Consider the following 26,632-nt stretch of genomic DNA (forward strand, 5'->3'; position numbering starts at 1 on the left):
TTAAGATACTGATATTCGGTTTTCACTTTCGCTGACGGTAGTAAGAGGTTCATAGTTGAAATGCAGTACCATACTTTTCCAGGCTTTTGATCAAATGTATTGGCTCACACGTTTTCATATGAGAACGTTATTTCACGCAATAACTGCCAATGATATACTATCGAATTTACAGCCGTAGTTACTGGTACGTCGCACAGCTTGCACTACAGGAGGATCGGTCTCAAGATTCTCAAGATCTGCGACGGCAGTCTCGAGAGTCTTGAGCGAGAGAGTTGCCCATCACTACTGTAAGGGAAGTTTGCAAATTCTGTAACATCAGTGACCGAATATTTTTTCAGTTTCCAGAATGGTAATACATTTTACTCAACATAGTTTCTTCTGTAGGGAGGTCATTACCATTTACTGTGTTTCATGTTCATAAAGGTTCACAAAATACATTTAAACTTTAATGTTACAGGCTTTAAATCAGTAAAAATGTAACATCCCAGTCAACTGGAATGGCTGATAAATATCGATAACAAAAAAATAACGCACGCTAAATTGCTTGTAATAGTAGATGCATCTCGCTGCAACCGAAGGATAATACACAGTTTAATATAGGAATTTTCAAGGGACAGAAAAAAAGCTGTAGTTACAACGGAGTTCTCGCTATCTGGCGTACTCTCTATAGTGGACGTCTAATGTACATAATAAACAAGAACAGAATTCCTTAGACCACACATCCTTGGGACGATTTGAGATATCTAAAAGTCTCAGGTTTGATTTCCCATCCCTATAATTAGTTTTGACCAACCCAAATTACTGTATTTACTCACCTATATTGCCCCGTCCTTTTATTTTAGACTATTATGGAGAGGGATTTGAAAAGAAAAAAAAAGAAAAAAAATCAAGTGACCAGGCAAGTGCAACACTTTAGTTAACTCTAAAACAGATACTTCTGCACCACCTGTGCACTGGTCTTGGCTACTGTTGCCCCCTACATTTTTCAATGTCCTTCCAGCTTCTGAACTCTGCGTCTCGCACAACAGCATGCAGTATGTAATAAGGAACACAAGGAGGAATGAAAATGAGCAAGAGAACAAGTTTTATGGCATCCTTCAAGATGAACATGTTAGAATGTACTGCAAAAAATGGACTGAGAGCAGTGAGTAGTAAATATGAAGTGCAGCCATGTATGATTTCTCATTTGTATATTCAGAGAAATTATTGGGAGGGGACCAACATCCATTCCTTCCGTGGTGTGAATAGAGGAAAATACAAAAATATGGACATAAACGTTTTGGAGTGGCTTAAGAGAAGCAAGAAATGGCAGCAATTCCATAAATTACAATATAATGTAGTTAAAGGGTGTGAAATTTCACAAAGGCTTGGTGTTGCAGGGAAGATTTTAAAGCAAGTAAGATGTTTTTTTTTTTAAATTTCGTGTGGCTATTTCTAGCCGGGTGCAGCCCATGTAAGGCAGACCCTCTGACGAGGGTGGGCGGCACCTGCCATGTGTAGGTAACTGCGTGTTATCGTGGTGGAGGATAGTGTTATGTGTGGTGTGTGAGTTGCAGGGATGTTGGGGACAGCACAAACACCCAGCCCCCAGACCATTGGAATTAACCAATGAAGGTTAAAATCCCCGACCCGGCCGGGAATCGAACCCGGGACCCTCTGAACTGAAGGCCAGTACGCTGACCATTCAGCCGAGTCGGACAGTAAGATGGGTCAGCACGCTTTATCTACCAGAACGAACCAAGTCCAAAGAGGACATCACCAGCGACTTCCATCAGATTATACCGACAAAGTGCAAGACTTCAGACATTGACAATGCTGCACAGCCTTGAAGTCTGTGCAGGGCTTAGTCATGTGACCAGTTAGCCGTGGTAATGAAGGAAGGGACTAATACAAGACTGTTTAAAGGTGCTAATATTATTTCTGGCATGAATATAAACTTAAATAACGAATAACTATTTTGTGCATTAATTTTCCACTTCTGAATCATGCCAACCTAACCTACCCTCCGATATTCCTTAAGTTTAAACTTAGGTAAGAAAATAAATGCAGGGAGGGGTCAAGTAAATACAGTATTTTCCTAAATAGTGCCACGTGAATTTTATTGACATCCCCTACCGCGTTACTGCCTTCAGACTACATCGTGCAGACTTAAAAGATTCCCTTTGTATATCAACACTGTAAGGAAAAGTTGGGCATGAATTATCACAGAAGCTGAACATTATTTTAAATATACATATTTATTTAATTACATACAAAATAGGTACAATTTACAGCAGAAGTTGACTTTGTCACACGTTTCATTTCGTCATATAGGAATGATACCTTCATTGAATGAAGTACTTATGTCCGAAATCATGTATGTTGTGGTTGCTAAAAATTATTACAAAAGGGTTCATTGTTACATATTGGATGTAACTGAAATTTCTAATGTTTTGTAAGAAGGCAGTGAAGACAACTGCACACATGCTTAACCCAAAAATCCTTGTATTTTTTATTATACACCTATAAACTGATCGTAGTGACACTTTTGAGACGAATGGATACACAGGTGGGAAGTATGAAACTGACATACAAGGAACAACATGGAGAGAGGGGAAGGAAACATCATCAGAAGAAAGGAACTAATTACAGACTAGCCACATGTGCAGGTGACTTTCGAACATTTTTCTCAAACATGGCCCTCACACCCCACCCTCCCACTTCTTCTTCCGTCATTCACCAAGCAAGCCGTAGATTAACATGGAGGGACACCACAATACTGATAGGCGATGTTGCCTCACGCTAAAACAGAACCGAATATGGTGAAAATAAGTTAAGGAATATTAAACAGAAGTAACAAAGATTTATTCAATACATTAATTAAATAATACATTTTTAATATACTGTACATAAGGCAGCTGTGAGCTACCTCCTCTATGCCTTAGGAATGGACAGGTTGGGGACAGTTGAAACAACTAAGGATGAACGCATCTGCAGTGTTCATTGTCCATTCATCTTGCCGGATGGGGAAATACGTCATGACATGACTTTGCTACAGAACACAAGTCACTTTCTTGAAATGATTCGCTAGCCACACGCCAGTATGTCTTGCCGATACTCGTATTTCATCTCTCCCCAGCAGCTGAACTCCAGTAGCTATCCCCGATCACATAATCATCTAAAACAAATAAGCAATAGCACCAGAAGATGAAGACAAGTCACTGCAAACAGTTCATTAAAATAAGGATTCAAGGAGGAATAATCTGAAAATAAATATGAAACAGAAGAGAGAGAGCTGAAGATAATACAATCCATGACAAAACTCAGTATAGCGTATGTAACTTATCATGAAGTTATCATCTAGAATTTTTTCATCATTGTCTTGTCTGAAGTGCAAAAATTACAAGGAAAATAAGATTACTTTTTAAAAGTTGTGAAAAATTAATGACCCCAGAAAAAGAATTGATTTGACTGTAATGTAAAACTTGTTGTCCCTCAGACACAAACCTTTCAACAGTGTTGACTACCGATGATGAATCGACTGATCATACCCGTAGCCATTAGCCATCAAAGGCCTTGAAGACTGGTAGGGCATGTTCTGGTATGACATGCTGTTCCCCATTGAGTTGTGGGGACCAAGACCATTGGTTGCATACTGTTGCTGTTGCGGTGGAGGTGGAGGAGGGGCATAATTGCTAGATCTTGGAAGAGGAGGAAGAACATAGTTGTTTGATCTAAGTGCTGGAGGTAATTCAGGACCATAGCTAGCAGATATTCTCTGCTGCAGCAATGATGGCTGTTGAGGAGGAGGGAGGGGAGGTAGAGGTGGCTGTTGCTGTGGAGGGGGAGGAGGAGGAGGTTGCTGTATGGGCAACGGAGGTTGCTGTGGAGGGAGTGGTGGCTGATGTTGTTGAGGGGGAGGAGGAGGTGGTTGATGTTGCTGTTGGGGAGGAAGAGGTAGAGGCAGTGTTTGATGTTGTGGAGGATGTGGTAAAGACTGTTGTTGTTGTTGTTTATCTTGTTGTGGTGATTGAGGAAGTGGTGGTGGATGTTTCTGTTGCGGTTGTTGTTGGGGCGGAGGCGGAGGAGGGGGTGAAGGAAAGAAGAGAGTCGGAGGAACAGGAACAGAAACAGGAGCATTGGGAGCGGCTTGAGGAGGCGGCCCACCGCCGTTCCCGATCTGCGAACGAGGCCGCCCGTAGTCAGGCGATGGTTGCTGCAGCGGCTGGCTGTCGAACTTGCCTGATCGGTCATCGCGCCTGTCGCGCGGGCTCCTGCTGCGAGTGCGGTCTCGTCGGCTGCGATCTCTGCTCCGGCTACGACTCCTGTCTCGACCTCTGCTGCGACTCCGACTCCTGCTCCGGCTTCGAGAACGTGAACGACTACGATCTCGCCCACCAAACGCTCGTCCACCACGATCACGGCCACCTCGCCATCGATTGCGCCCTAATAAACATCAAACAGAACACCTGGATGTAGATCATGGAGGAAGTAACAGCATGCAAACATTTTCAAACACTGCAGCATGATGATAATCTTATCAAGAGAACATATTCTGACACCTTAACTATTGTATTATAGGCAGCTAAACAACTTCTGGGCAACAAGAGAGAACATGAAAGCCACACTTAATTTTTATTCAGAAAATTCAACATACTTTGTGACCTTGTTATAAGCAACTCCTATGATCGCATAAAGAAAATAAATAAATAAATAAATAAAAATAAATTTTAAATTCCATGGGAGATTAGGAAGGAGAACTTACAAATAGGACATACTGACAGTTCTATGTACAGTAGAAGTCCGCTATAACTAGTACGGCTTGTAACGAGAACACCATTGTAATGACAATTTGTCTGTCCCTTCAAAATTTCTACATTGAACTGTGTATTATCCTTCGGTTACAGCAAAATCCGTATCACTGACACATCCGTTATTACGAGTGACTAAGCGTGCACGATTTTTTCTGCCACCAACATTTATGGACCCAGCGATATATTGCACGCGATCAATCATCTTTGGTAGTTTCCTCACCATGTCCACTAGCGAGCTCTCTCGCCAACATTCGAAGGTGATGTCGCAGTTGATTAGTAATACCCATCGCCTGCTGTACCGTAAAGAAAAATGGAAATGAAAGAACACGTGTTTGTAATAAATGTGTAAATAAACTGCCGATAGCAGTTGTTAACTCTTAAAACAAAAGCTGAACTAAATGATCGCTTAATGTTAATGCTAAATCCTGCAATTAAGTAAGAATGGGACACACCAAAAATGGCAAAGGGCATTAGTGTCCACAGAAATGTTCTCTCAAGTTTCCCTGACCTACAAAGAAAAATTTCCCCGACTCACGAAAACTGAGTGACAAGTTAATTTGCCGAGCAGCACGTTTTACAAGGAACAAAAAAGGAAATTCCAGCCTCCACCATCCCCATACATGGCTTAATACTTCCTTTTCCCAATTATTTATGGAAAAACAATTTCATTGATGGCACTTTACACATAAACAAATATTTGAATGGTAACATGTTCCATTATCTTATTTCCAACAAACAAATTACAACCAACTTATTAATAGAGAAATTCAAATATGAAAATAAAGTTATTTTACAACAGCAATCTAATACTATTTTATGTGGATTTAAAGCACTCTTGAGATCAAAAGCAATTAACTTGTGTTTGTAATGTAGATGAATATAACTAATTCCCATCAATCTATGTCTATATGAAAAGTAGTTTTCAAATTTGAAGATCAGTCAGAAAAGACAGGAGAGGAAGAGGAAAAGTTTGCACTTATTGAAAAGTTTACGGTTTCGTTTTAGCAATACCAATATAAATGGTCCATTATTGGACATTATAAATTTTCCAGCTAACTCATTTTGGTTGCCAGCGTTTCGCCCTCGTGTGCTAGGGTGGGCTCATCAGTTGGTACCTAGCACACCTACCAATACGCTGGCTAGTGCATACCGTGGAGGCCACTGCGTAGGCTAACTGGAGCCACCGGCAGTGCCAATGCACTAAGAGACTTTGTCTCATCACTAAAAATTGATGCCTGCTTGGCCATCAGATGATATAGATGTTGATTCCATTTGTCCTGAATGAGTAAATTTATAATACCAATATAAATGGTCCGTTATTGGACATTATAAATTTTCCAGCTAACTCATTCTTGGTTGCCAGCGTTTCGCCCTCGTGTGCTAGGGTGGGCTCATCAGTTGGTACCTAGCACACCTACCAATACGCTGGCTAGTGCATACCGTGGAGGCCACTGCGTAAGCTAACTGGAGCCACCGGCCATCATCTGATTTTGTATCAAATACAATTTAGTTATAAATAAATTTTTTGATTAATACAAATAATGGTATTAAAAATTCTTCGTATAATGGCAGCAACCGAAAATTTCATCATCTGTGAACTGTCTAGCTAACTCCTTCTCCACAATTTAATGGCCTGTCAAAACCACTATGCGGAAGCACAGTAGGCTTAATAAATTTATGGACGTTGTTACACAATTCGTTCACGAACGTAAAAGTAAGCACCGTGTCAGCTGTATACGTGAGAACAGTAGGCTTAATTTACGTACATGGTTCACTCAGGCCTCTTTCACATGGCGCAGGAGAAAAACGTGCCCGTGTGTACGCGCAGGTGCACCCGCTTCTGCTGACTCTTGCATACACAACGGGACCATCATAGTCTTCGTTTACACTTTAATAAAATACAAAAATAGTTCACACATACTGTGTCCTTCACATTTTGTTTGAGAAGAAGATGGGTACAATTTCGGAGATACTTTCTCAACAACGGATCTAAATTATATCACGCTTTCCCGAACATGAGAACACTGGTATTTCCGACATTACAGTTATTTAAGTTCTCAATGTCTATTTCGGGTTCCATAACGACACTGTCCAATACATAGGAAAAGAAAACAGCAAACAAATAACTTTTAAATTGAAAATGAGAAATAAATACTGTACATTAAATGGGTGTGGTGGTGGTGATTATTGATAAAAGAGGAAGTACAACTAGGCAACCATCCTCTATTTAGCACTAATCAGAGAGAGAAAAAGGATCAGACACTTCGAAAAATGAAAGTAATGGCCAAAGGAAGACAAGGGCCACGAAGGGCGTGAAAACTAAAGACTACCTAGGCCTCCATACGTAATACCGCCGGCGTCGGAAAAGAACAAGAGTTGACCGAGGGAGGTCGGATAGGATAGATGAAAGTGAGGAGCCTGGCACAAGTACATTAAGTGGAAGCAATGTTAGAAATCAACTGGGGGCCCCGTGGTCGCCAACCCACGCTCCAAAGTTCAGAGCCCCTGGGGCCCCTTTCAGTCATCTCTTACAACAGACAGGGGATGTGGGCGTTATTCTACCGCCCCGCAACCACAGGGGTGGGCCTACTTTTGTTTATCGTGTAAATCCATTTTTACTTTCTTATAGGTACACTAACGGGTTCTGTACTGATGTTGCGAGCACGGTTGATCCGTTGTGTATGACGGCATGCATAAAAACTAATGTCCAATTACAAGTAACAACGTGTGGGACCGCGACTCACCATGGTCCACCGGCTGAAACATTTCAGCCACGTGCTGTTACTCTCCGCCTCTGCAACGTCTGTAAAATTGTATTTGAAAAATCAGTTTCTAGTTTAGTCCTAGGCAGACTGGCGGCTAAGCGTGCAAGCGGGTCGAACTCGTGCCATCTGAAAGAGGCCTCACGGTTGTAAAATTAAGCACCAACACGTCAGACACAAAGAGAATAAGACTGGCTTGGGACTGACACCTCCTGCAGCTGTAGGCCGACACGCGACCGCGCTCCGTGGCCGTGAAATTAAGTTCTCTACCAAATCCTTACCCTGGCCAGTTGTTGTTGGCATTCTGTGCCCGCAACTTAGCCGGGAACGGTAATTTAAATTGCTTGTGGTAGGAGTTACGAACGCACTAAAGAGTGATTTAAATGTGCTATCCAGGTTTCTTTAACATGTATTTAATAGGACACGTCATGGAACTTCGGAATAATGGCATAATATCCAGGAAAACGTGCTAGAAAGGGACGCCTTAACCAGTTTTCACTGAATTAGTTTGAAATTAAGCTTTTGAAAATCCATACAAAAGGATTGTCAGGTAATTTTTCTAGACAAGAAACAGTCAATTTACAAGAATACCACACTTACCTCTTCCACCCATACTCTTAGACATTTCAGCCATTTCATATAGTTTAGGGTTAATAACTTGATTTGCTTCCTTGAGTACCGCTACAAGATCTGGAGCCTGTCTAGCATTACTAGGAGTAAAGAATGTGTACGCTGTCCCTGTTCGTTGAGATCTTCCTGTTCTACCAATTCGATGAACATAATCTTCCGAACTTGAAGGGTAATCAAAGTTGATAACAAATTTCACGTCTTCTACATCTGCAAAAGCATAAAATAATGTTTTAACTAGGAAAGGCAAATATAATATATAAATAAAAAATAAAACAAAGCACAGATTCTATGCAACTAACAATTTTTTTCTCACTGTGAAATTACTACTACTTAACATCAATGAAATACAAGATAAAGAAAAAAACTGTAATATTTTAACAGAACTAGGCATGCCCAATATAACAATTTTAACATATACAAAATTAAAGAACAAGTAAAATTAATACTTTCTTTAAATGTTACTTGCAAATTATATTTTGAAAAGCAAATTTTTAAAAAATTCAAAACAAGAATGAAAATTGCTACCCCCACCCAAATTACAAAACCTGCAATAAAATCAGTTAAATTTAAGTACCCTATTCCTGAAATCAGACAAAGTGAAGATACAAATCAACCGAAATCTTATGCAACCCAAGGTGTTAACTTAGCCATTTACCTGTGGTTGTACCACTACCCAGTGTTAGGCACTGAAGGGCTGAGAAGCTAGATGCACACTCCACACAAGCTGCCAAGCATTAAGTCAGTGAGCTACATCTTGTGTGCGAGCATGCACCAGCGGATAGCCCCGTCATGCTCCGTTGCCCTCGTCTGCGCAACAACAGCGCAAAGTTCGCTTGCTCGCCTTGCGGGCTCCCTACCACCGGAAGGGCAGCGGGCAGGCCCGAGGCGAGGGCAGCTGGCGGAGCCGAGCTGACCGGCACGGCAGGCCGAACGGGTGGGCGGGCAGGAGGGCGGTTGGACAGGCAGAACGGAAGGGGCTCTCCGTTTGTGCCCCCCCTTCCATCCGTACCACCTCCGCCAACCCCACAATACCCATCGTGGGTGGCACGAGAAACAGGGCCAGAATATACCTCACGAGTGGGGCCCAATCGTAGAGAGGCACAGCATGAAAGACAATGCAAACCACCTTTTGCATTATCACGCCTGTGCCTCTGCAAGAGAAAGAGAAGAATTGACTTTGTTAATACTGAGAAAAATGTTGTCTCCATCTCTTTCTTTTGAGAGCATACAAAATAAAATTCAACAGTAGTTGCAAAGCATTTGGCAATTACTGTAACCCTATCAGTTAACAATATCTTTTCAACAAACATTAAGGCTTACTTTACTTAAGTTGAAACCATGAAATATATTATAAGCTGTAGTAACAATTACATCCAAACAAAAGAGATATTACAAATTACCCAAAGAACCAGAAGTACATCACTAACCTTAATACTTGTATGACAAAACTTAGAAGATAATGGCAAGCCAAGTGAATAATCAAAAAGAGCATCACAAGTAGTTTCAAAAATAAGATATTTAAAGAAGAAACATACATCTTAACTAGGCATAAAAAAAGGAGGCATCATAATAAATTAAGTAAGCCCTCCTGATTAACAACCTGACTCACCACGTATCTCCTTAATTGGTCTTTTAAATTTCATTAGCAGCAAAGATTTATAAATTTTATCCTTAAATCAATGAGAAATCTGAAGGTTTGAGACCCAATATTTTATCTGCAAATTAAACACACACTAAAATTATCAGTATTATAAAACATATAGATGGTACACATGAACAAGTAAAACTCACAGCAAAAAGTAAAAGAAAGGTAATTCCTAGGATGCATATTAAAGAACGAAACAAATCATAAATCACAACTAACCCTGCAAGTTACTACAGCTCAGAATTTTAAAAAAATATTAAAATGAAAATCTGAAAGCAAATACCATTTAAAAATCAAGAGATTTTTCCAAAATAAAACAAAATAATCTTGTAAAATGTAAGTGTCTGAAGAATACTTACCTAAACCTCTGGCTGCTACATCAGTGGCTACCAGAATAGGAGATTTGCCAGACCGGAACTCTGGAATACAAACAAATTCAAATGGTAAGCAGATAACTCAGCCTCATGTGTATGTTTATTTACAACATGCTGCTGCTCTTTTTTCTCTCTGGAAAACAAGTTAATAAAAGAAATAAAAAACCAGAGTCTCATATGATCCAGCATTTTAGTAAAGCTACACTGCTGGGCCGCCCTGTCTGAAAGCCTTACAGTTACTCACATAAGGAGGGTACCACAAACAGAATAAACATGAATAGGAAACACAAGGCGAGCAATAACGAAGTAGGTAAGAATACCTGGACGATAAAAGAAAATGGTCCACTCTTGAATTCTGGATACGACTTAAGATAGAGATAAAGAAAAAGGAGCTGACAACATAATGACACATAAGGGAGGTTATATATGAAGCAGAATGGTTCCGTTTACCAGAGAACCAGCCAATGTGAAACATCTAGGTCCTTCAAAGTGAGGGATTGTGTATAAATGGTGAAAAACTTGAAGAAAGTATTCATTGAATTTCATCAGGTTGGTTGAGCTGTAGCCATAGCAACCTAGAATATGGTAAAATTTCATAGCATTGCCAGGCAGTGTAGATATGTTCAAAGAGGAATGTATCAAAATGTATTCTAGGAGCATAAATGTCTTCAGAACTATTCTGAGCTTAGGCAGGGACATGACTATCTGAGGGACATTAGGGAAGAATATCCTGGAGGTAAGGTAGAGATGAAAAAAGGCTCCTTGTCTTGTGGAGACAAAAGTTGTGTCACATGAAAAATGTCCTAAAGGTTACAACATAACCCCTAGCGGTGCTATTTGAGGATCCAACCAGCCTCTGAAGTGATCTAACAGATGATGCGATTCATTCTGCAAGGGTTTACGTATTGAATTGTGCCAAATAGTAGATCTGTATATCATATGTGAGTGGTGTGACAAAATATTAGGTCAACTATTTTAATTTGGAAAGTGAGTGCTTATAGTCAAGATGAGCAGCAACATCAAAGGTCATACATGTGAAGTTAGGTTAACATATGATCTTTATGATGATGATGATTGTTGGTGTTTGAAGGAGCCTAACATCTACGTCATCGGCCCCCAATGGTACATGAGACAAAATGTAATGAAAAATTTAAAGTCCAAAATCCTCCACTGATCAAAATTCAAAACACGAGGACAAAGAATGAATGGATGGAAATGAATTTAAAACAATCAGTGGATCCAGCCTGCAATGCCTCACATTCACAGAAACGGACGTAAAACAAGAGTATTACTGACCAAGGGACTGCTTCTATAGCATACTACTGAACCGATGATGCTTGCAGTCTAAAAGGGTCCAAAATCCAAGTCATCTGCCCCTCACAATGGTACTTATCGCTAGGAACGTAAAATCATGCCATGCCATGTTGCGGTACTAATCAAACGTAGCATAGACTCGCGGTATTCCAAATATTATGTACTACTCGCAGGTAATGAAATTAGCACAAGTAATACAGACGTATGGTGTTTCGCACATTGCGGCACCATTTACAGGCAACGCAAACCTATGGTGTTCATCACATAGTGTACTAACCACAGGGACTCTTACTATCCAGTGGTGTTTCTCAGAGTGGTGACTAATCATAGGCAAGCCAGAACCATGGGGTTGCCCACCCATGATGTCGCTCATATAGTGGTACTAATCACAGGTACTGTAATAGCCGGAAGCGCACTATGTTGCTACTTATCACAAACCTATTTCGTACTGAACACAGTGGTACTACGCGCAAGTAAACGCGACCCTTGGTGTTCCCTGCGTGGTGGTACTAATTACAAGTAGTCTTATGGTTCCAATTCGATCATCACTTGGTCGCCCCTTTTATCCGATTCTTATGACAGGCAGGGGATAACGTGGGTGTATTCTTCGTCTGCGTCTCCCACCCACACGGGTAGGCAGAGAGGAAAAAAAAAAGAAGGGAGCCGTCACTTCGAAAATTGAAGAAACGGACGACAAAAGGCAAGGGCCACGAAAGGTGTGAAAACGAAAGACTCCCTAGCCCTCGGAAACCTAATAGCGTCGGGGTCGGAAAAGAACAAGAGTTGACCAAGAGAGGTCGGACAGGATAGATGAAAGTGAGGACTCAGCTAAGGGCCCCTTTTAGTCACCTCTTACGACAGGCAGGGGATACCGCGGGTGTATTCTTCTTCTTCTTCATCCCCCACCCACAGGGGTTTGTGTGTTTGGTCTGCGAGAGGTATTTTATTTCCCTGAAGTCCGCCGGCGAGCCGGTCAGGACCCCCCTATCCTCCACCTGGGACGCACCACGTGGGAGTATCACCTCTCCCTCTGTTACGCTAGCGCAGTAGGTTCGTGGACATATGATCTTAACCCCCTGATGCAGACCTCCATACTTTGCTGGACCTCCTTGTCTTCAGAAGCATGGTACAGAACTCTACAGGCCTAACTTCATTTAGTTCTAGCTTACATTATAAAGACGAGAATGGTGTATCTCTGAAGCTGAAGAACTCTTCTTTCTATGTATGAATAAGCCAAATCAGGGTTTCTTTTCATTTACATCTCTTGCTGTTTGAGTGCACATGAATCAGATTTCAAAATTCCGTTGATATACACTTTTTTTTAATACTGCAACCAACATTAGTCACTTGATTATGAATCAAACATTTGAATAGAATTTAGCCATTTCTCCGCTGAAAATCGAAAACCATACTGCAGGGCTCACCTGTCGACTCGGTTATCAGCTTGCTGTAGCCGTCTCTCAGCAAACGCCACCCTTCCAGAACTGTAATGTAGAGCCAAATCGCCTACATACAGCGATGGAATGACTGTGGGCCCAGTGCCGGCAACTATGCTGTTGATGGAGATTGCGAACAGCGCGACACTCTGTACCGATACCTGAGGTACCCCCATTTTCCTGAACGTAATATTGAGAAAATGCATTCCCTACTTGGGCTCAAGAGCCGGAGGGACATTAAATTCTCAATAAGTGTTGGCAAATTTCCCCAAAATCCTGACTGGTGGAGTGTGGAGTCTGACCAGATGATCGGGGGCAGACCGATGAGAGCAAAAACCACACTGGTAGTTAGACAAGAGACCTCTCTTTTCCATGACCCACACAAGACGCCAGTTAACCATCCCTCCAAATAGCTTACAAAGGCCATTTGGAAGGCATATTGGCCTATAACTATTCTGAAGTTTTGGATTTTTACCTGGCATCTCCTGTTGCCACCTAGTATTATCTTGTAGCAAAAAAAACATCTTTGGACACCACATGATGTAACGGAAACGTACTTTAATAGAGTTAAATCACTTGGAGAAAATTCCTGGAATCTGGTGAAAGGTTTCCACAAGGAATGCCACTTATTCTGCTTGGGTACAAAAGTCCGCTATTCTATTCCAGTACATTTTCTAGTTTTTTAAACACCCAAGATGCTACTGATGCTTTTGCATGCTCATATAATTTACAGAATAATATCACTCCATCTCTCCTGAGTATGTTTCACCGAAATCACGAACAAAACTTTGCAGCTTCTCGCGAACTGAGACTTTCTTTTTAGATATATTGAAAGCAACTGAATGACTGAAGCTACCTCACTTACCAAGGTCATTCAGTGTATTGAAGGAGGAAGAGGGAAGGGTGAAGGAGAGAGATATGAGCAATGTCAACTGCCGAATTGCCTCTGCTTCTGTGTAAACAAAAGCCCAGTTTCCACTAATTGACCCAACCAGCAAACAATAACTCTTACCTGCTAGAAACATTCTATACACTAATTTCCAGTGGTTCTTCAGTAGAAGTATATTCCAGTCTATCCTAAAAATTAAATTCCTACAACTTACTCTGATGTTTATAACAGGAAGTTCAAATGAAGATTACAAAAATAAATGAGATTTTGTTCAAAATATGCCACAAAACTTAAAAAAAAGGCCTAAATGCATAAATGCCCAATAAAACCTATTTAACTTTGATCGCCATGCTTGGAAATGTGTTGAAAATCCAAGACTAAACAATATAAAAGAAAAAATGACTTTTCATAGAAATCCGCCCCCTAGTCGTTATGCTATTTATTTAGAATAAACCTTATTCTGCTTTTCCTAAATAAATTGGTTCACAATCACATTTTTTTGGAAATTGAGTTAACAGTGAATTTCTCATCTTGAATAATCATCACATAGTTTTATAAAGAAAGGAGATCCGTCCAAGCCTCTCCTTCACTGTGATAATGTGATTGGAAAGTTAAGTGTTTTGTAAAGAAGGGCATCGGTCCGGGCTGGAGCCCTACTTGTTTGAATTTTATAGGACGACACAGAAGATTTCATCTCATTTCAGCAACTATTTTTCATCCTGAGACTACGCTCGCATCGGTCTGCCCCTGATCATCTGGTCAGACTGGAGAGCGCATTCAGGAGGCCTTTTTAAGGAAGGAACACCTAGTCATCGTGTTTTTTGACCTCGAGAAAGCAAACAATACTACCTGGCGATATGGGATTCTCTCCACACTCCACCAGTCGGGATTTCGGGGAAATTTGCCAACGTTCATTGACAACATTTCACTCCGAGTAGGGAACGCATTTTCACAATGTTACGTTCAGGAAAATGGGAAAACCTCAGATATCGGTACCGAGTGCCGCGCTGTTCGCAATCTCCATCAACAGCATAGTTGCTGCTGCTGGACCCGCAGTCGTTCCATTGCTGTATGTAGGCGATTTAGCTCTACATTACAGTTCTGGAAGGGTGGCATTTGCTGAGAGACAGTTACAACAAGCTATTAACCGAGTCGACACATGGGCCCTGCAGCATGGTTTTCAATTTTCAGTGGAGAAAACCTCAGTTGTACACTTCTGTTGACGTTTGCTTATGCATCTTGAATCAGAGATCCGCTTGCGAAACAATGTTATACCAGTGGCAAACACCTGCAGATTCCTGGGTCTCAATTTTGATAAGAGACTAACGTGGCAGCCACACATCCGTCAGTCAAAGATTGCCTGCATGAGGAGACTTAATATGCTTATTTCGTGGGAGGCTGACCATGCGGTGCTGCTACGTTTTTACACTGCAACGATCCTCTTCCGAATTGACTATGTTAGTGCGGCTTATGGCTCAGCACCAAAATCTACGTTGAGCCCTTTAGACAATATTCACCATAGTAGAGTTTGGCTGGCAACGGGAGCTTTCTGTACTCACCCCATTCCCAACCTACTCGCTGAAGCGGGAGTTCCATCTTTACGGATTAGGAGGCAGCAGTTACTCTTCACGCACACTGCCAAAATTTGTGAAATGCTGTTACATCCAAGCTATGAACGCATCATTAGTACCCAATACCAGCAGAGGTACCAACTTTTAGCGAGGTACCAATGTGATTAGTTCTGCGACCGGAAAGATGACTCGATCTTATCCGTGGACCCAAGGTGAACACGGATTCCTCCGTTTATCGGAGGTATTTCTAGGACTTGGTTAACCAACACCCGGCGGATGATTCTAAAATCGGAGAAAATATTGGTCGCTCTTTCGTCACCGATGATATGAGCATGAAGATCTCTCTTCCTAGTGTATGTACCGTGTATAGTGTGGAGCTTTACGCCATCTTAAAAGCTCTGCAGTTCGGACTGGGTGATGAAAGAAACCACTTTCGTATGTGTACCGACCAAGTAAGTTCTCTGCAGTCTATTGAAACCTCTTTCTCGCAACACCCACTGGTGCAGCAGATTCATGACCTTCTAGCCAGGTTAAGTAATGCTGGTACCAGAACCACTTTCACGTGGCTTCCAAGCTACGCTGGGATTGCGGGAAATAAAATTGCGGATAAAGCTGCAAAGGAAGCAGTACGTTTATCTCCAAGACCTATTAATGCACCTGCTTAAGATATTTGCTCTGAGCTACGTCAAACCATCTTGGCGTCCTGGGAATCAGAGTGGCTAGCTATCCGAACTCCCAAACAAGCTGAGAGCAATTAAGAAGACAACCTCCATGTGGCGGTCCTCTTTTCAGCCTTCGTGGGGAGAGGCCATAGTATTGTATTGGCTGAGGATTGGTCATGGATGATCTACGCACTCTTATATCCTAAAAAGGTAAGACCACCCAGTGTGTTAGTGTGGTGCCCACATCCTCACAGTGTGCCGATCTCTCTGGCCTAAAACGGAGCCTCGGTCTACAGGAAACACTCGGAACGTATACATGCTGATGACGCGACTACTTCTGATCTCATCATCCACTTTACATGCGCTAGTGGATTAATCAAGGGTATGTAAATTAGAGGTGTAATGTTACTCACTCAGGGAACGCACATTCCCTTTTGATTTGTTAGTAATATTTCGGCCTAATTCAAAATAGTTTGTTTCATTTTGTACTGCATTTCCAAATTCCTTCGTTGAATAAGTAGTTTTCTTTTATTTGAAAGTTCTTTTGCACTAATTTGTTCAGAGAGCATAATCACCCAGTTGTACTTCCTCATAAAACATAAATCACAACCATCAGCTTCTCATTCATTAATCTTAAGATGCATGCAGCCATAAATTGAAACAATAATGATAATGAAGCCTGGATCAGATATGAAAGCTACATTCACATATCACATTTTGTGTATAACGTAAAACTGATTAAATATTGAACAGTGAAAGTAACTGTAGTTTTTATGTCTTCCACAGAGTCCATAGTTGCCTAGGAGTATGCAGTGTTACCTTAATGAGTTCATGAAGTATTCAACATTACAATCGATTTTTAGGTTAAAGATTTCAAGGAATTAAAACTATTTTAACTCTGCATTATTTCCAGGCTGTAGTAATTGTAATAAAAAGGTTTCTGTATGTAATGAAAATCCACAGCCTGTTTCCAGTCACCCGACCAGGTCAGGAATGGAATGAAGCCCCCATCTAGCGGCGAGGATAGGAATTGTGCTGGCTGCCGAAGCCTGTCACACTCCTCTGGGGCAATGGTTAATGAATGACGGATGAAATGAAATGATATTGGAGAGTGTTGCTAAAAATGAAATATGACAGGGAAAGCCGGAGTAGCCGGAGAAAAACCCGTCCTGCCTCCACTTTGTCCAGCACAAATCTCACAGGAAGTGACCAGGATTTGAATCACGAAATCCAGGGGTGAGAGGTCGGCGCGCTGCCGCCTGAGCCACGGAGGCTCCTCTCTATGTAATGTAGATGCTATTCATTAAGTTATACAGGGTGTCCACCAAATCCAGATTTTGAAATTCCGACATTTCCCTGTTTTCCAGGCATAAAAACAATTTTTTTTCCCTGACACACAATGACAAAAAATTAAATTATAATAGAAGTTTCCAGGTATGACCGTAATATTAAAATATATTTCGAAAACTTAACATGCAAAAAATGAATGAGTAATTAATGTGCATATTAAATTTCAAAACTTGGAAGTTGAATTTAGTCCAATTTAATTCACTTTAAGATTTTAAAAAAATATTACCATTACTACTTCAGTGAAGAAATTTCTTTATCTATAGGCAGCAACGACTGCCGAGCTTCTGCCATCACCCTCCGCTTCTTTTCTTCCGATTCAGCAAAGTGGCCTTTCTCTCTTTTTTTTTTTTCAAAGAATCTTCTACTTCCAATGCTTCACGTTTCTCCTTCAGATTTTGAATATACAAAGCATGAGCATTCCTTACAGTATGGAGCATGTTCTTATTAATGGAGACCTTTTCAACTCCACCAAGGTTTGAGATAGCATCAGATATTCTTCTTTGAGCTACAAGGGATTCTTGTAGCATGTTCTCTACCCTAATTTCTTTATTCAGAGAAAAACCACGTTCAAGTGAAGTATTTCCATGAAACAACATTGGTATCATTTTGAGAAATGAAGCCAACTTTTCTGTTTTCAAATTTACTGTTGGCAAAACAGTGCAGAGCCAAGGGTGACCTTATCTCGTTTTTAGAAGATAAGAATTCACTACTTCTTTGAAATGGCCTGGTTGTATAAAGACATCTGACTGGAGATCAATTAAGAACTTAGTTCTGAAAATGAACAGAGATTACGACTTCATCGCGTTGTATAAAACTGAACTCGGTTTACACATTTGTAGTTCAAATGTAATCGGAGTTCAAAAAAGTTGACGTGGCAACACCGCAAAACAAATGAAATACGAAATAGCTCAGCCCTTTGGATAATACATAAATGGCGGGATTGACCTGGCCGTGACTGTAAACAAATGAAATACGAAACTGCCGTGACTGTCGAAGAAGGAGAAGAAGATAATATTGAAATCTCGCGAAGTAAACATGGAAGGAACTTCAAAGGAGCGTTCTGCGAATTTCACACCGAAATAAAAGGACGATCTGGTGGATATTGTACTATCAAGGTACAAACATATAATAGAAAATAAAAGAACCGATATGGTGACATCAAAGTTAAAAGAGAAATCCGTTAACTTGTCAATTTAAAGAGATCTCCAACAACCATTTGAAAACTTCTTGTGGCATAAAACGTACACATGGGTGACAGGGGATACTTTCTTTGAGTAGGTTTTTGTAGTGTGTCCCTTAACTTCAGTTCCAGTCGTTCCTCAATATCTTTCGAGAAACGAAATCTCATTTTGAACATTTGATCACTCGTTTCAATCATCGGATTCCGTCTGTACCGAAAGACGCAAGGATCTCATCGTAAAATCAACTCTTCTTCATCAGACGAAAAGTGGGAATAATCTGACATCCCTGCTAAAGAATATACAGTATATATTACACAGTTGCTTTGTTTTGTAAACTTGAAACATAATTTAAAATAATTATTGAAGCAGTATCATAAAACTAAGTAACAACAACGTGTTGGTATGGCAGTAGGCTATTGTTTATATGATATTCACATAACCTCACTTCTGAAAAATCGAGCGATCTTTAGCAATATTATTTAACTACTAGCATTCAAGATATTTATAACTCATCTCGATATTATTAAGGTACGGTATTTTTAGGCAAATACGATACAAGGAAACACTTCTCAAGTCTTCAGGGCTAGTTCAATGTTTAATATGAATGATAATGATCTAGGTTCAAGGAGATTAACCGACGAATATTCGCCGGTCAAATCTGAACTTAGATCGAGACGAGATGACCTTAGATTAGCGTTTATACAACGGAAAATCAAAGTTCAATTTGACTGGCGGCCATTTTTCCTCGTTAAACTCAGATCAAATGTTTTATACAACTGGGCCTGAAAGTATCATTCTCACTAACAGAAGTGAACATCCTTTGTACATGATCGGCTTCATTACCCGAGATCAATTTCTTTTCAACAAAGGCATTTAATGCTACCCTTAGCCGTTTGCTGCTTAGAGGTTGCTTGGCTACACTTGGATCGAAACAAGAAATTCCTTTAGTTAGTTTTTATGCCAGCGGTGACCGTTCCCATATCTTCTTGAATAAAGCTACCATTCCTCTTAGACAATCTGTGCGAAACACTAATATATCTCTTATCATTTAATCCAGTGCTGCTCTAGCAGCATAACCTATGTCAATTTTAGATGCAGGCAGAAGATTTTCTTTACTGTCTAAATTAATTTTGAGGACATTTTCTGAAGACTGCAGTGACTCAGACTTAACAAACCTTGTCATGACATTTTTCATTGTTGCAATGAGGGATTCATACAGGAGTGGTGCAAATGGAAGATCTGTCTGCAGAGGTGCCAACCTTTGAAGTGGATTATCAGTAATCGCCCTTTGCCCCGGAGAAAAATTTCTAGTCAAGTCCAAAGTGTGCTCCTCCCTTCTCGATAATGGCACCCTTTTTGTCCCTCCCTCTAGCAATCCATTCGAAAGTATATCATATTTCACAATAACATTTGCACACAACCTGTTAGTTCTAGTTCTCTTATAAAACATTCCTTGTACCTTGTTTCTCACGAAGCAGCTGATTTTTAGTGTAGTTTTTCTTGAAACATCCTTCACACTGTGATGACATTTTCGTCTTCTGAACCATAAGCGATTCCAGTGCAGATGTGCTTAATGTAGGCCTCACTTCTTCCTGTCAACTGTCAGGTACACTTAACTCAGCAAATACAACTTCATTGAAGGATTTATAGTAGAACATTATTTTTTCTAATAATGTCAGCTTTTCCGTAATAATTTCCCCTTTGTCCGTAATTCCGTAATCGTGAGGTGAGCTCCGTAATCATTACGGACAATCCGTAATAGTTGGCACCTCTGTGTCTGAAATGGTTTTAGGAATGGTTCCAAATCTCCAACAAGTGATGATAAAAATGACAACTTGGCCTTAAGTAGCTTATCTTTAAGTGAAGTTGATACTATTTTGAAGCTGTTACAGTTTGGGATTTTCTTGTCTCTGTTTGCTCCTTCCACATATTTGTCAACACTAGGTAGGATATCTATAGCACGTTCAATGACTTTCAAATTTTCAAGCCATCTTTTAGCACAATATTTCAAAGGAAATACGTTTGAACCTGAATAATGAGTATAATCAGCACGTCTTGCAGGAACGTAGCAAAACAAGAAGTGAAGATCATGAAGAAACTCTGCAATATTCCATTGGGTTTCTTTTACTGCTATTTTATATGAATTGTGCACAGTATGCAAGCCACAAGATCCAATGTTCACCAAAATAGGAGCATCTGGATCATCACTTAATAAATTACCGATATCCTGAAGAAACTTCTTATTAACATTTGGACCATCTATTGAAATTTGTAAGAGGTTTTTTTATTATTTTCTATTTTTTTAAGATTGAGTCCCTGCAGTGCTCGCATAAAACTACTGAATAAATCTGAGGAGATAGAGTGACCAAGAAACACGGAATCAAAATAAGAAGAGCATACTTCATTGGTATCAGGATTGAAACCACGAACTACAAGGTCCATTTGGCCCATCCGAGAAACTTTATTCAGCGACTCGTCAAAACCAACGGTGAAATGTGTGCACTTACGACACATCTCAAGAACTTGCTTATGAAAATAGGGAGCCAAACCATGAGTGATTGTATATGCAACTTTCGTTCTGTGCAGTTCAACTTTCGAAGCGATTTCAGAGTCTGGAAACATTACTGGGAACAAACTTACACTAGCTTCACTGGAACGTAAAGAATGGTGTTGCATGTCAGTATGCATGCATCATATAATCTCAGCTTTGGTTACTTGCTCTCTTGAAAGATAATTCTGTAGACATCTCATCTCTGGTGATGTCTACAGAATTATCTTTCCGTCTATAGACGGTGCGCGAGAATTTTTTTTATTAAGTTACCCGGTTCACTTTCGAGTGCGAATTTGATCTCTGACATGTTCTGCAGTCTGTTCGGCATTATGTAGAACTAACTGATCAGAGATTATAGCTTCGCGAAGTAACTTACAGAGCTTTTTGTAGACATCTGTGATGAAAACAAACATGGCGGAACAACAATCTCGCAGTGATGTTATTTCGGATCACAGAATCTTTCGGTTATTATCCAGAGTGGAAAGTGATGATGGAGATGTTAAACGATTTTGAAAGTGAGAGTGGTAGAGAGAGTGCCGAAAATATTGTATGTGAGATAAACAGAGCTTCCTACTAAACGAAAGAAGAAAAACACGGTGAGTACAAAAGCTATTTTATCACTACCTTCGTGGCGGATGGATATTTTTCTTCACCAGATATTTAAGTAACTGTGACAGGCTCTGAGGGCCAAATAGTGTTTGATGACACCCCGAAAATCATTTTGACGTTTTGAAACTTTTGTGCCAGTGGAGTTGGTGCAGATAGTTGAACAAATCGGCATCACAAAAAACCAGTAGAAAACATTTAACTATCACCACATTCCAGGTTTGGAAAATATTTTAAAATATCAACTTATATACTTCTAGGAGTTTACATGTTGCCTACAGATTGTCGGAAATAATATTTTGGGCTCTTTACTTTGTATAAAGATAATACAAGCATGGGCAAAGTGTAATTTTATTTTCTCTCAAAAAATAATATTGAACATAAGTGTGGGATTTTCCATTTGCATTTAGATTTATAAACAATCAACATTTATAAACATTTTAAGGTAATCACAGAACTGATTAGTTAAAAATTGAGGCTTCTACAATTCTTTTTACGAATGAAAAAACTCAGCACTGAGGTACCAAACAGTCAATTAGTAACTCAGCACTTAAAAGGTTAATGGAAGAAGCAGAAGCAGCAGCAGTGGAGTCACATGTGATAGAATTCGTTGTGGTAGATGTGGCAGGCAGAGGACAATTTGTGTTTGCGACTAGGGTATTATCTACCGAGTTTTAAGTCATTTGTTACTTCACTATTCGAATGTTCTTTTTTAAAATAACTTGAATGGGATGATGAGAAATGGCTGAACTTGACACTACTGGCATGCTTCTTTCCTCTCATGTAACTTTTTAATGCCTGCTTCCCCATGTTGCTAAGAGAAAATGCTGTTTTACATATTATGCAATATGCTGAAAATTTGTCCTGAGGCATGGGCTTCAACCATGTTCTGAAAGTATCATCAAGCAGCCACCTTACATTAAACAAAGTTTTCCTTGGCTTTAATGAAGACATTGTTAGCTGAAAAAAGAAGTAAGTAGATTGTAAAAAATCTTTAAATAGTTCTATACTCTGCACGGCTTTCTTCTAAACTGACAGTTCGTAAACATGTGAGCATTGCCTTACCTATGCTGCCAGCACTCTACTGCTTCGGTAACAGCTGATGCAATACAACTGCGGCTCAGAGTCCTCGTAAAATGTAATACCCTACTATGGAAATCACACGCAAATCACAAGTGAAAACCAATTCACAAAACCTTCCAAGATGGCACATGCACTTCCTAACAATATCAGAAACTACAACAAGAATAGGTACATTTTTATTAAGAGTAAAAGAAATAAATTGTTCGCAGCAAATGACTGGCATAAGGAGGTTATTGCTGATCGATACCACAGTGTCAATTTTTGCCGAGTCACATTCTTGCCACTTGCCTTTCACAAACTATACTGGGGTATGGTACACAGATGAAGTATATTATGGTAACCAACACACGGATGTAAATAAAATTACAACTACAGTGAATACTATTAAACCTATAAACCACACACGCCAAGTTAGGTAGTTTAACCACGTGGTGATGTAGACAATATAGTTGGCAGACAGGTTTCAAGATTGCGCTCAACCAATAAAAATCGATATGAACGGTAGCTTGGGATTGGCTGGATCAAGAACGAATACATATAAACATACTTCACAAACTCAAAATCTCCTAACCAACAAAACCTTCATCTTGCAATGTGATGTCGCTTTATTTCAAATCTTGTTCTCTATTCACAAAATTACAAGTGATATTACAAGCTACTAGTCATGCCTGAAAACTTCCGAACCGCTCTCACGAAAGATAGGTTAGAAACTCAACATGGCGCAGCCCGAACTGTGTCACGATGCATTACACATTTACAAAAGGCTTACCTACGTCAGCGCATTTAATAATAATAAACATGAGCACTCGAATGAGTATCAAGTTTAAATTAATTTCACACTTTCCTGCATTCAGTCAGTGTTTGTTGTCTGTTTTTACATTTTATGAGGTAGTGACTATCGCACATGTCATTACACAGTAAACAAACACAGTTATCCGCTGGGTTGTGGAATTTTGTCTATATGCATATTTTGTTGTGGAAGCCATGTATTTAAGCAATTAGAAAAACTGAGAACTCAATATAGGCCTAATTCATCAAGCTCGCCATTCCCCAACAACACAGCATATTCAATAGTAAGCACATCAAAACATTGAAAATTTGATCGATCAATCGTAGTCGCTACTGCTTGCTATAGGCTATCCATATAGCTATTGATCCTATTGGTTACTTCACATTCGAGATCACACTTGACTTTTTAAATGTTTATTCGATTTCTTTACAATTTATTCCTGGCATAAAAGACATGCCGTAGATTAAATGAAATATGTTCTTCTATTAACGGATAAATACGGTATGTCCATTTTATCTGGAAGAAGAACGAATTTCCAGATTATTTTCTGAACTCCCTGACATTTCCCAGTTTTCCCATCATTTATCAAATTCCCTGACATTTCCCGGTTTCCCATACGGGTGGCCACACTGTTATACTTTGAATTTTGTAAGTCGTATTTTTTATATTTTAAGTCCGGAATGCACTCATATTTAATACATTTTTAGGTTATAAACATCCGCCCCCTAATAATGACGAATCTAAACCTCAAGTGGCTGATTACGTATGGTCTATTTACACTTTTCCTCATTAAACAGTACAGATAGAAGTATGTAAATAATTCTAAAGATAAGAACAGCCTGGACTTACGGAGCAACAAAATAAACATTTACTGATAATAGTTTTCCTACATTCTTTTGACACATGCTGTTGAAATTATGTGAGAAAGTAAACTTACTGTATTCTGGGCAACTGAAGCAGAAACACTGCTAACAGGAAGAACAGCCAGAGCTATGACCACGATGTAACAAAATTATATTCCTCTGATAAGGTACACGACACAAAAACAAAGATAATAAGAAAAATAACTTACCTTGGAGTACCCAGTCTCGTTCTGGTTGGGACTTATCTCCATGAATACAAGAAGCTGGCCACCTGGAAAGAGATAATTCCACTGCTTTATTTCCACAGTACAGATTTTTATTTAGACCCATAAAAAGAATAATAGGAATCCTTACCCGTCTCTCTTCATTTTCCTAGTTATTTCATCTACACGTCTTTTTGTCTCTATAAATACAATACTTTTATTTTCCTTCTCAGCCATTATTTCCTTCAATAATGTACTCAACCTGTAACAATAAAAAAGAATGTAACACGTTTTTGAAATAATGGCTTATAATATTCACTCATTGAAACCATCATTAACTCAGAACAAGCAAAGTCAAATTCCTCCCTAATACACACACACAATTTTGTAAAAAGAAAATACGTAAATTTAACATTCCACCAAAAGGTTGACGTTTTAAAGTTTAGTTAATTTATTTGAAAACTGTTTCCCATTGGAGATAGTCCCATCAGACTCAGTATACCTAAGTTTACTATTTACTATGAATCCTGTACAATTTTTTCATTTATGTATCTGAATGACTAAAATTTGACACGATTTATTCAGCACTACCGTCAAAATTTTGTCTTGTAAAGACTGAGAAAATATTAATTCCTTCCTAGACAATAAAAATAACTTTGAAGAAACACCACGAGACCCTACTCTAAGTTCTATTCCTTCTAGATGTTTCACTATGTTATTGACTGCCTCCTGTATCACGCTACTTTTAAAAAATATTCATGTTTAGGTTTGAAGGTAAACAGTCAACTTTAAGAGCTTCCTACCAAGAAAAAAGAAAAAAAAAAATCCTTATCTGCAACTGATCACTGTCAAAACCAAACTTCTGCATATATTGTCAACACTGCAGTTAAGAGAGCCCTTTTCTAGGATAAGGTCTTTGGTGGATGCGACTCAAAAATATTTCATTTCATTAAGGGCTCTGGTTTTGAAACCTTTTCTAGGATATGGTCTTTGGTGGATGCGACTCAAAAATATGTCATTTCATTGAGGGCTCTGGTTTTTTGTGTTAACCTCTCAAGTACCATCCACAATCAAACATTTTATTTCAGCCTTTATTTCTAAGGAAACTGCTGTCAGTGCACTTATTGTGAAAAATGTTCGAAGAGGATGTGAACATGTTCCCTCAATCTTTGTTTACATCAGTCAACAGCACCTTTGAATGTCAGGGAGAGCTCCCTCGTGCATGTAGTGAGGAATCCGTTAAAAAGGCTGATGCCCTTATAACAGGTGAAATATGTCCCATCAAATGTTAGTATAATAAGACGTAAATCCTAACTATAGGAACATAATTGTATTGAATAGGTTGATCCTAATAAAATTTTAGTAATATTTTTTAAACCGAAGGATAATGCAGATTATTACAGGAATTTTCAAAGGGCATAATATTGTCATTACAACGGGGTTCTCTTCTACTGTACTAAAGCGGCTACGGCCGGATGTGTATCCAAGTCTAACATCTCACTTTAGCCCTAAGTGCCTGCGCTCTAAATTCCTCATCTGCTTTGAATCATGATTTGCCAGCGTATAAGTGCTTTCTCATAGGTTCTTAACAACCCAAAAACAAACGAATAGAAAAAATACCTGAGAATTGGAACATTTCCTTGCACTAAATGCAGGTTTTACTCTAATGCGAATTAAGTTAAATCGAAGATATTATCACATTGGTCTTATAGATTAATTTTTGGGACTTGAAATTTCTTCCATTAACCTTTTCACTGCTGAGTTTTGATGACCAGGTGAGCCCGCTGGGCCGAGATTTTTTTAAAAGGAAGAAGCACTTTTACAGATACATTTTTACCTATACTATTAATGGAATGCATATAATTCTCTTAGGGCCGCAGCCCAATACAGTCCCGGGGATGAAGTGAGATTATATTTTACACCATATTT

The 26,632-nt window shown here is 39.5% G+C and overlaps 1 protein-coding gene across 4 annotated transcripts in view; it reads right to left on the bottom strand.

The window, feature by feature from the left end:
* Positions 1-2,218: 2,218 nt before the first annotated feature.
* LOC136856975 (probable ATP-dependent RNA helicase DDX17) overlaps positions 2,219-26,632 on the bottom strand; it is a 162,051-nt gene continuing 137,637 nt past the window's right edge. For 2 of the 4 annotated variants that reach the window (XM_067135294.2, XM_067135295.2), the window contains 6 exons: positions 24,855-24,965; positions 24,710-24,771; positions 10,190-10,249; positions 8,156-8,392; positions 3,487-4,425; positions 2,823-3,157 (listed from right to left, as the gene is read on the bottom strand). In XM_067135294.2, coding sequence (XP_066991395.2) covers positions 3,503-4,425; positions 8,156-8,392; positions 10,190-10,249; positions 24,710-24,771; positions 24,855-24,965 — 1,393 coding nt within the window. In that variant the 3' untranslated portion in view covers positions 2,823-3,157; positions 3,487-3,502. Of the gene's footprint in view, positions 2,782-2,822; positions 3,158-3,486; positions 4,426-8,155; positions 8,393-10,189; positions 10,250-24,709; positions 24,772-24,854; positions 24,966-26,632 lie in introns of those variants that run through there. The other 2 variants (XM_067135297.2, XM_067135296.2) reach the window with 2 other exon arrangements.

Source organism: Anabrus simplex, chromosome 1 (genome assembly GCF_040414725.1).
Source record: "Anabrus simplex isolate iqAnaSimp1 chromosome 1, ASM4041472v1, whole genome shotgun sequence".
In the NCBI taxonomy this organism is placed as follows: Eukaryota; Metazoa; Arthropoda; class Insecta; order Orthoptera; family Tettigoniidae; genus Anabrus; species Anabrus simplex.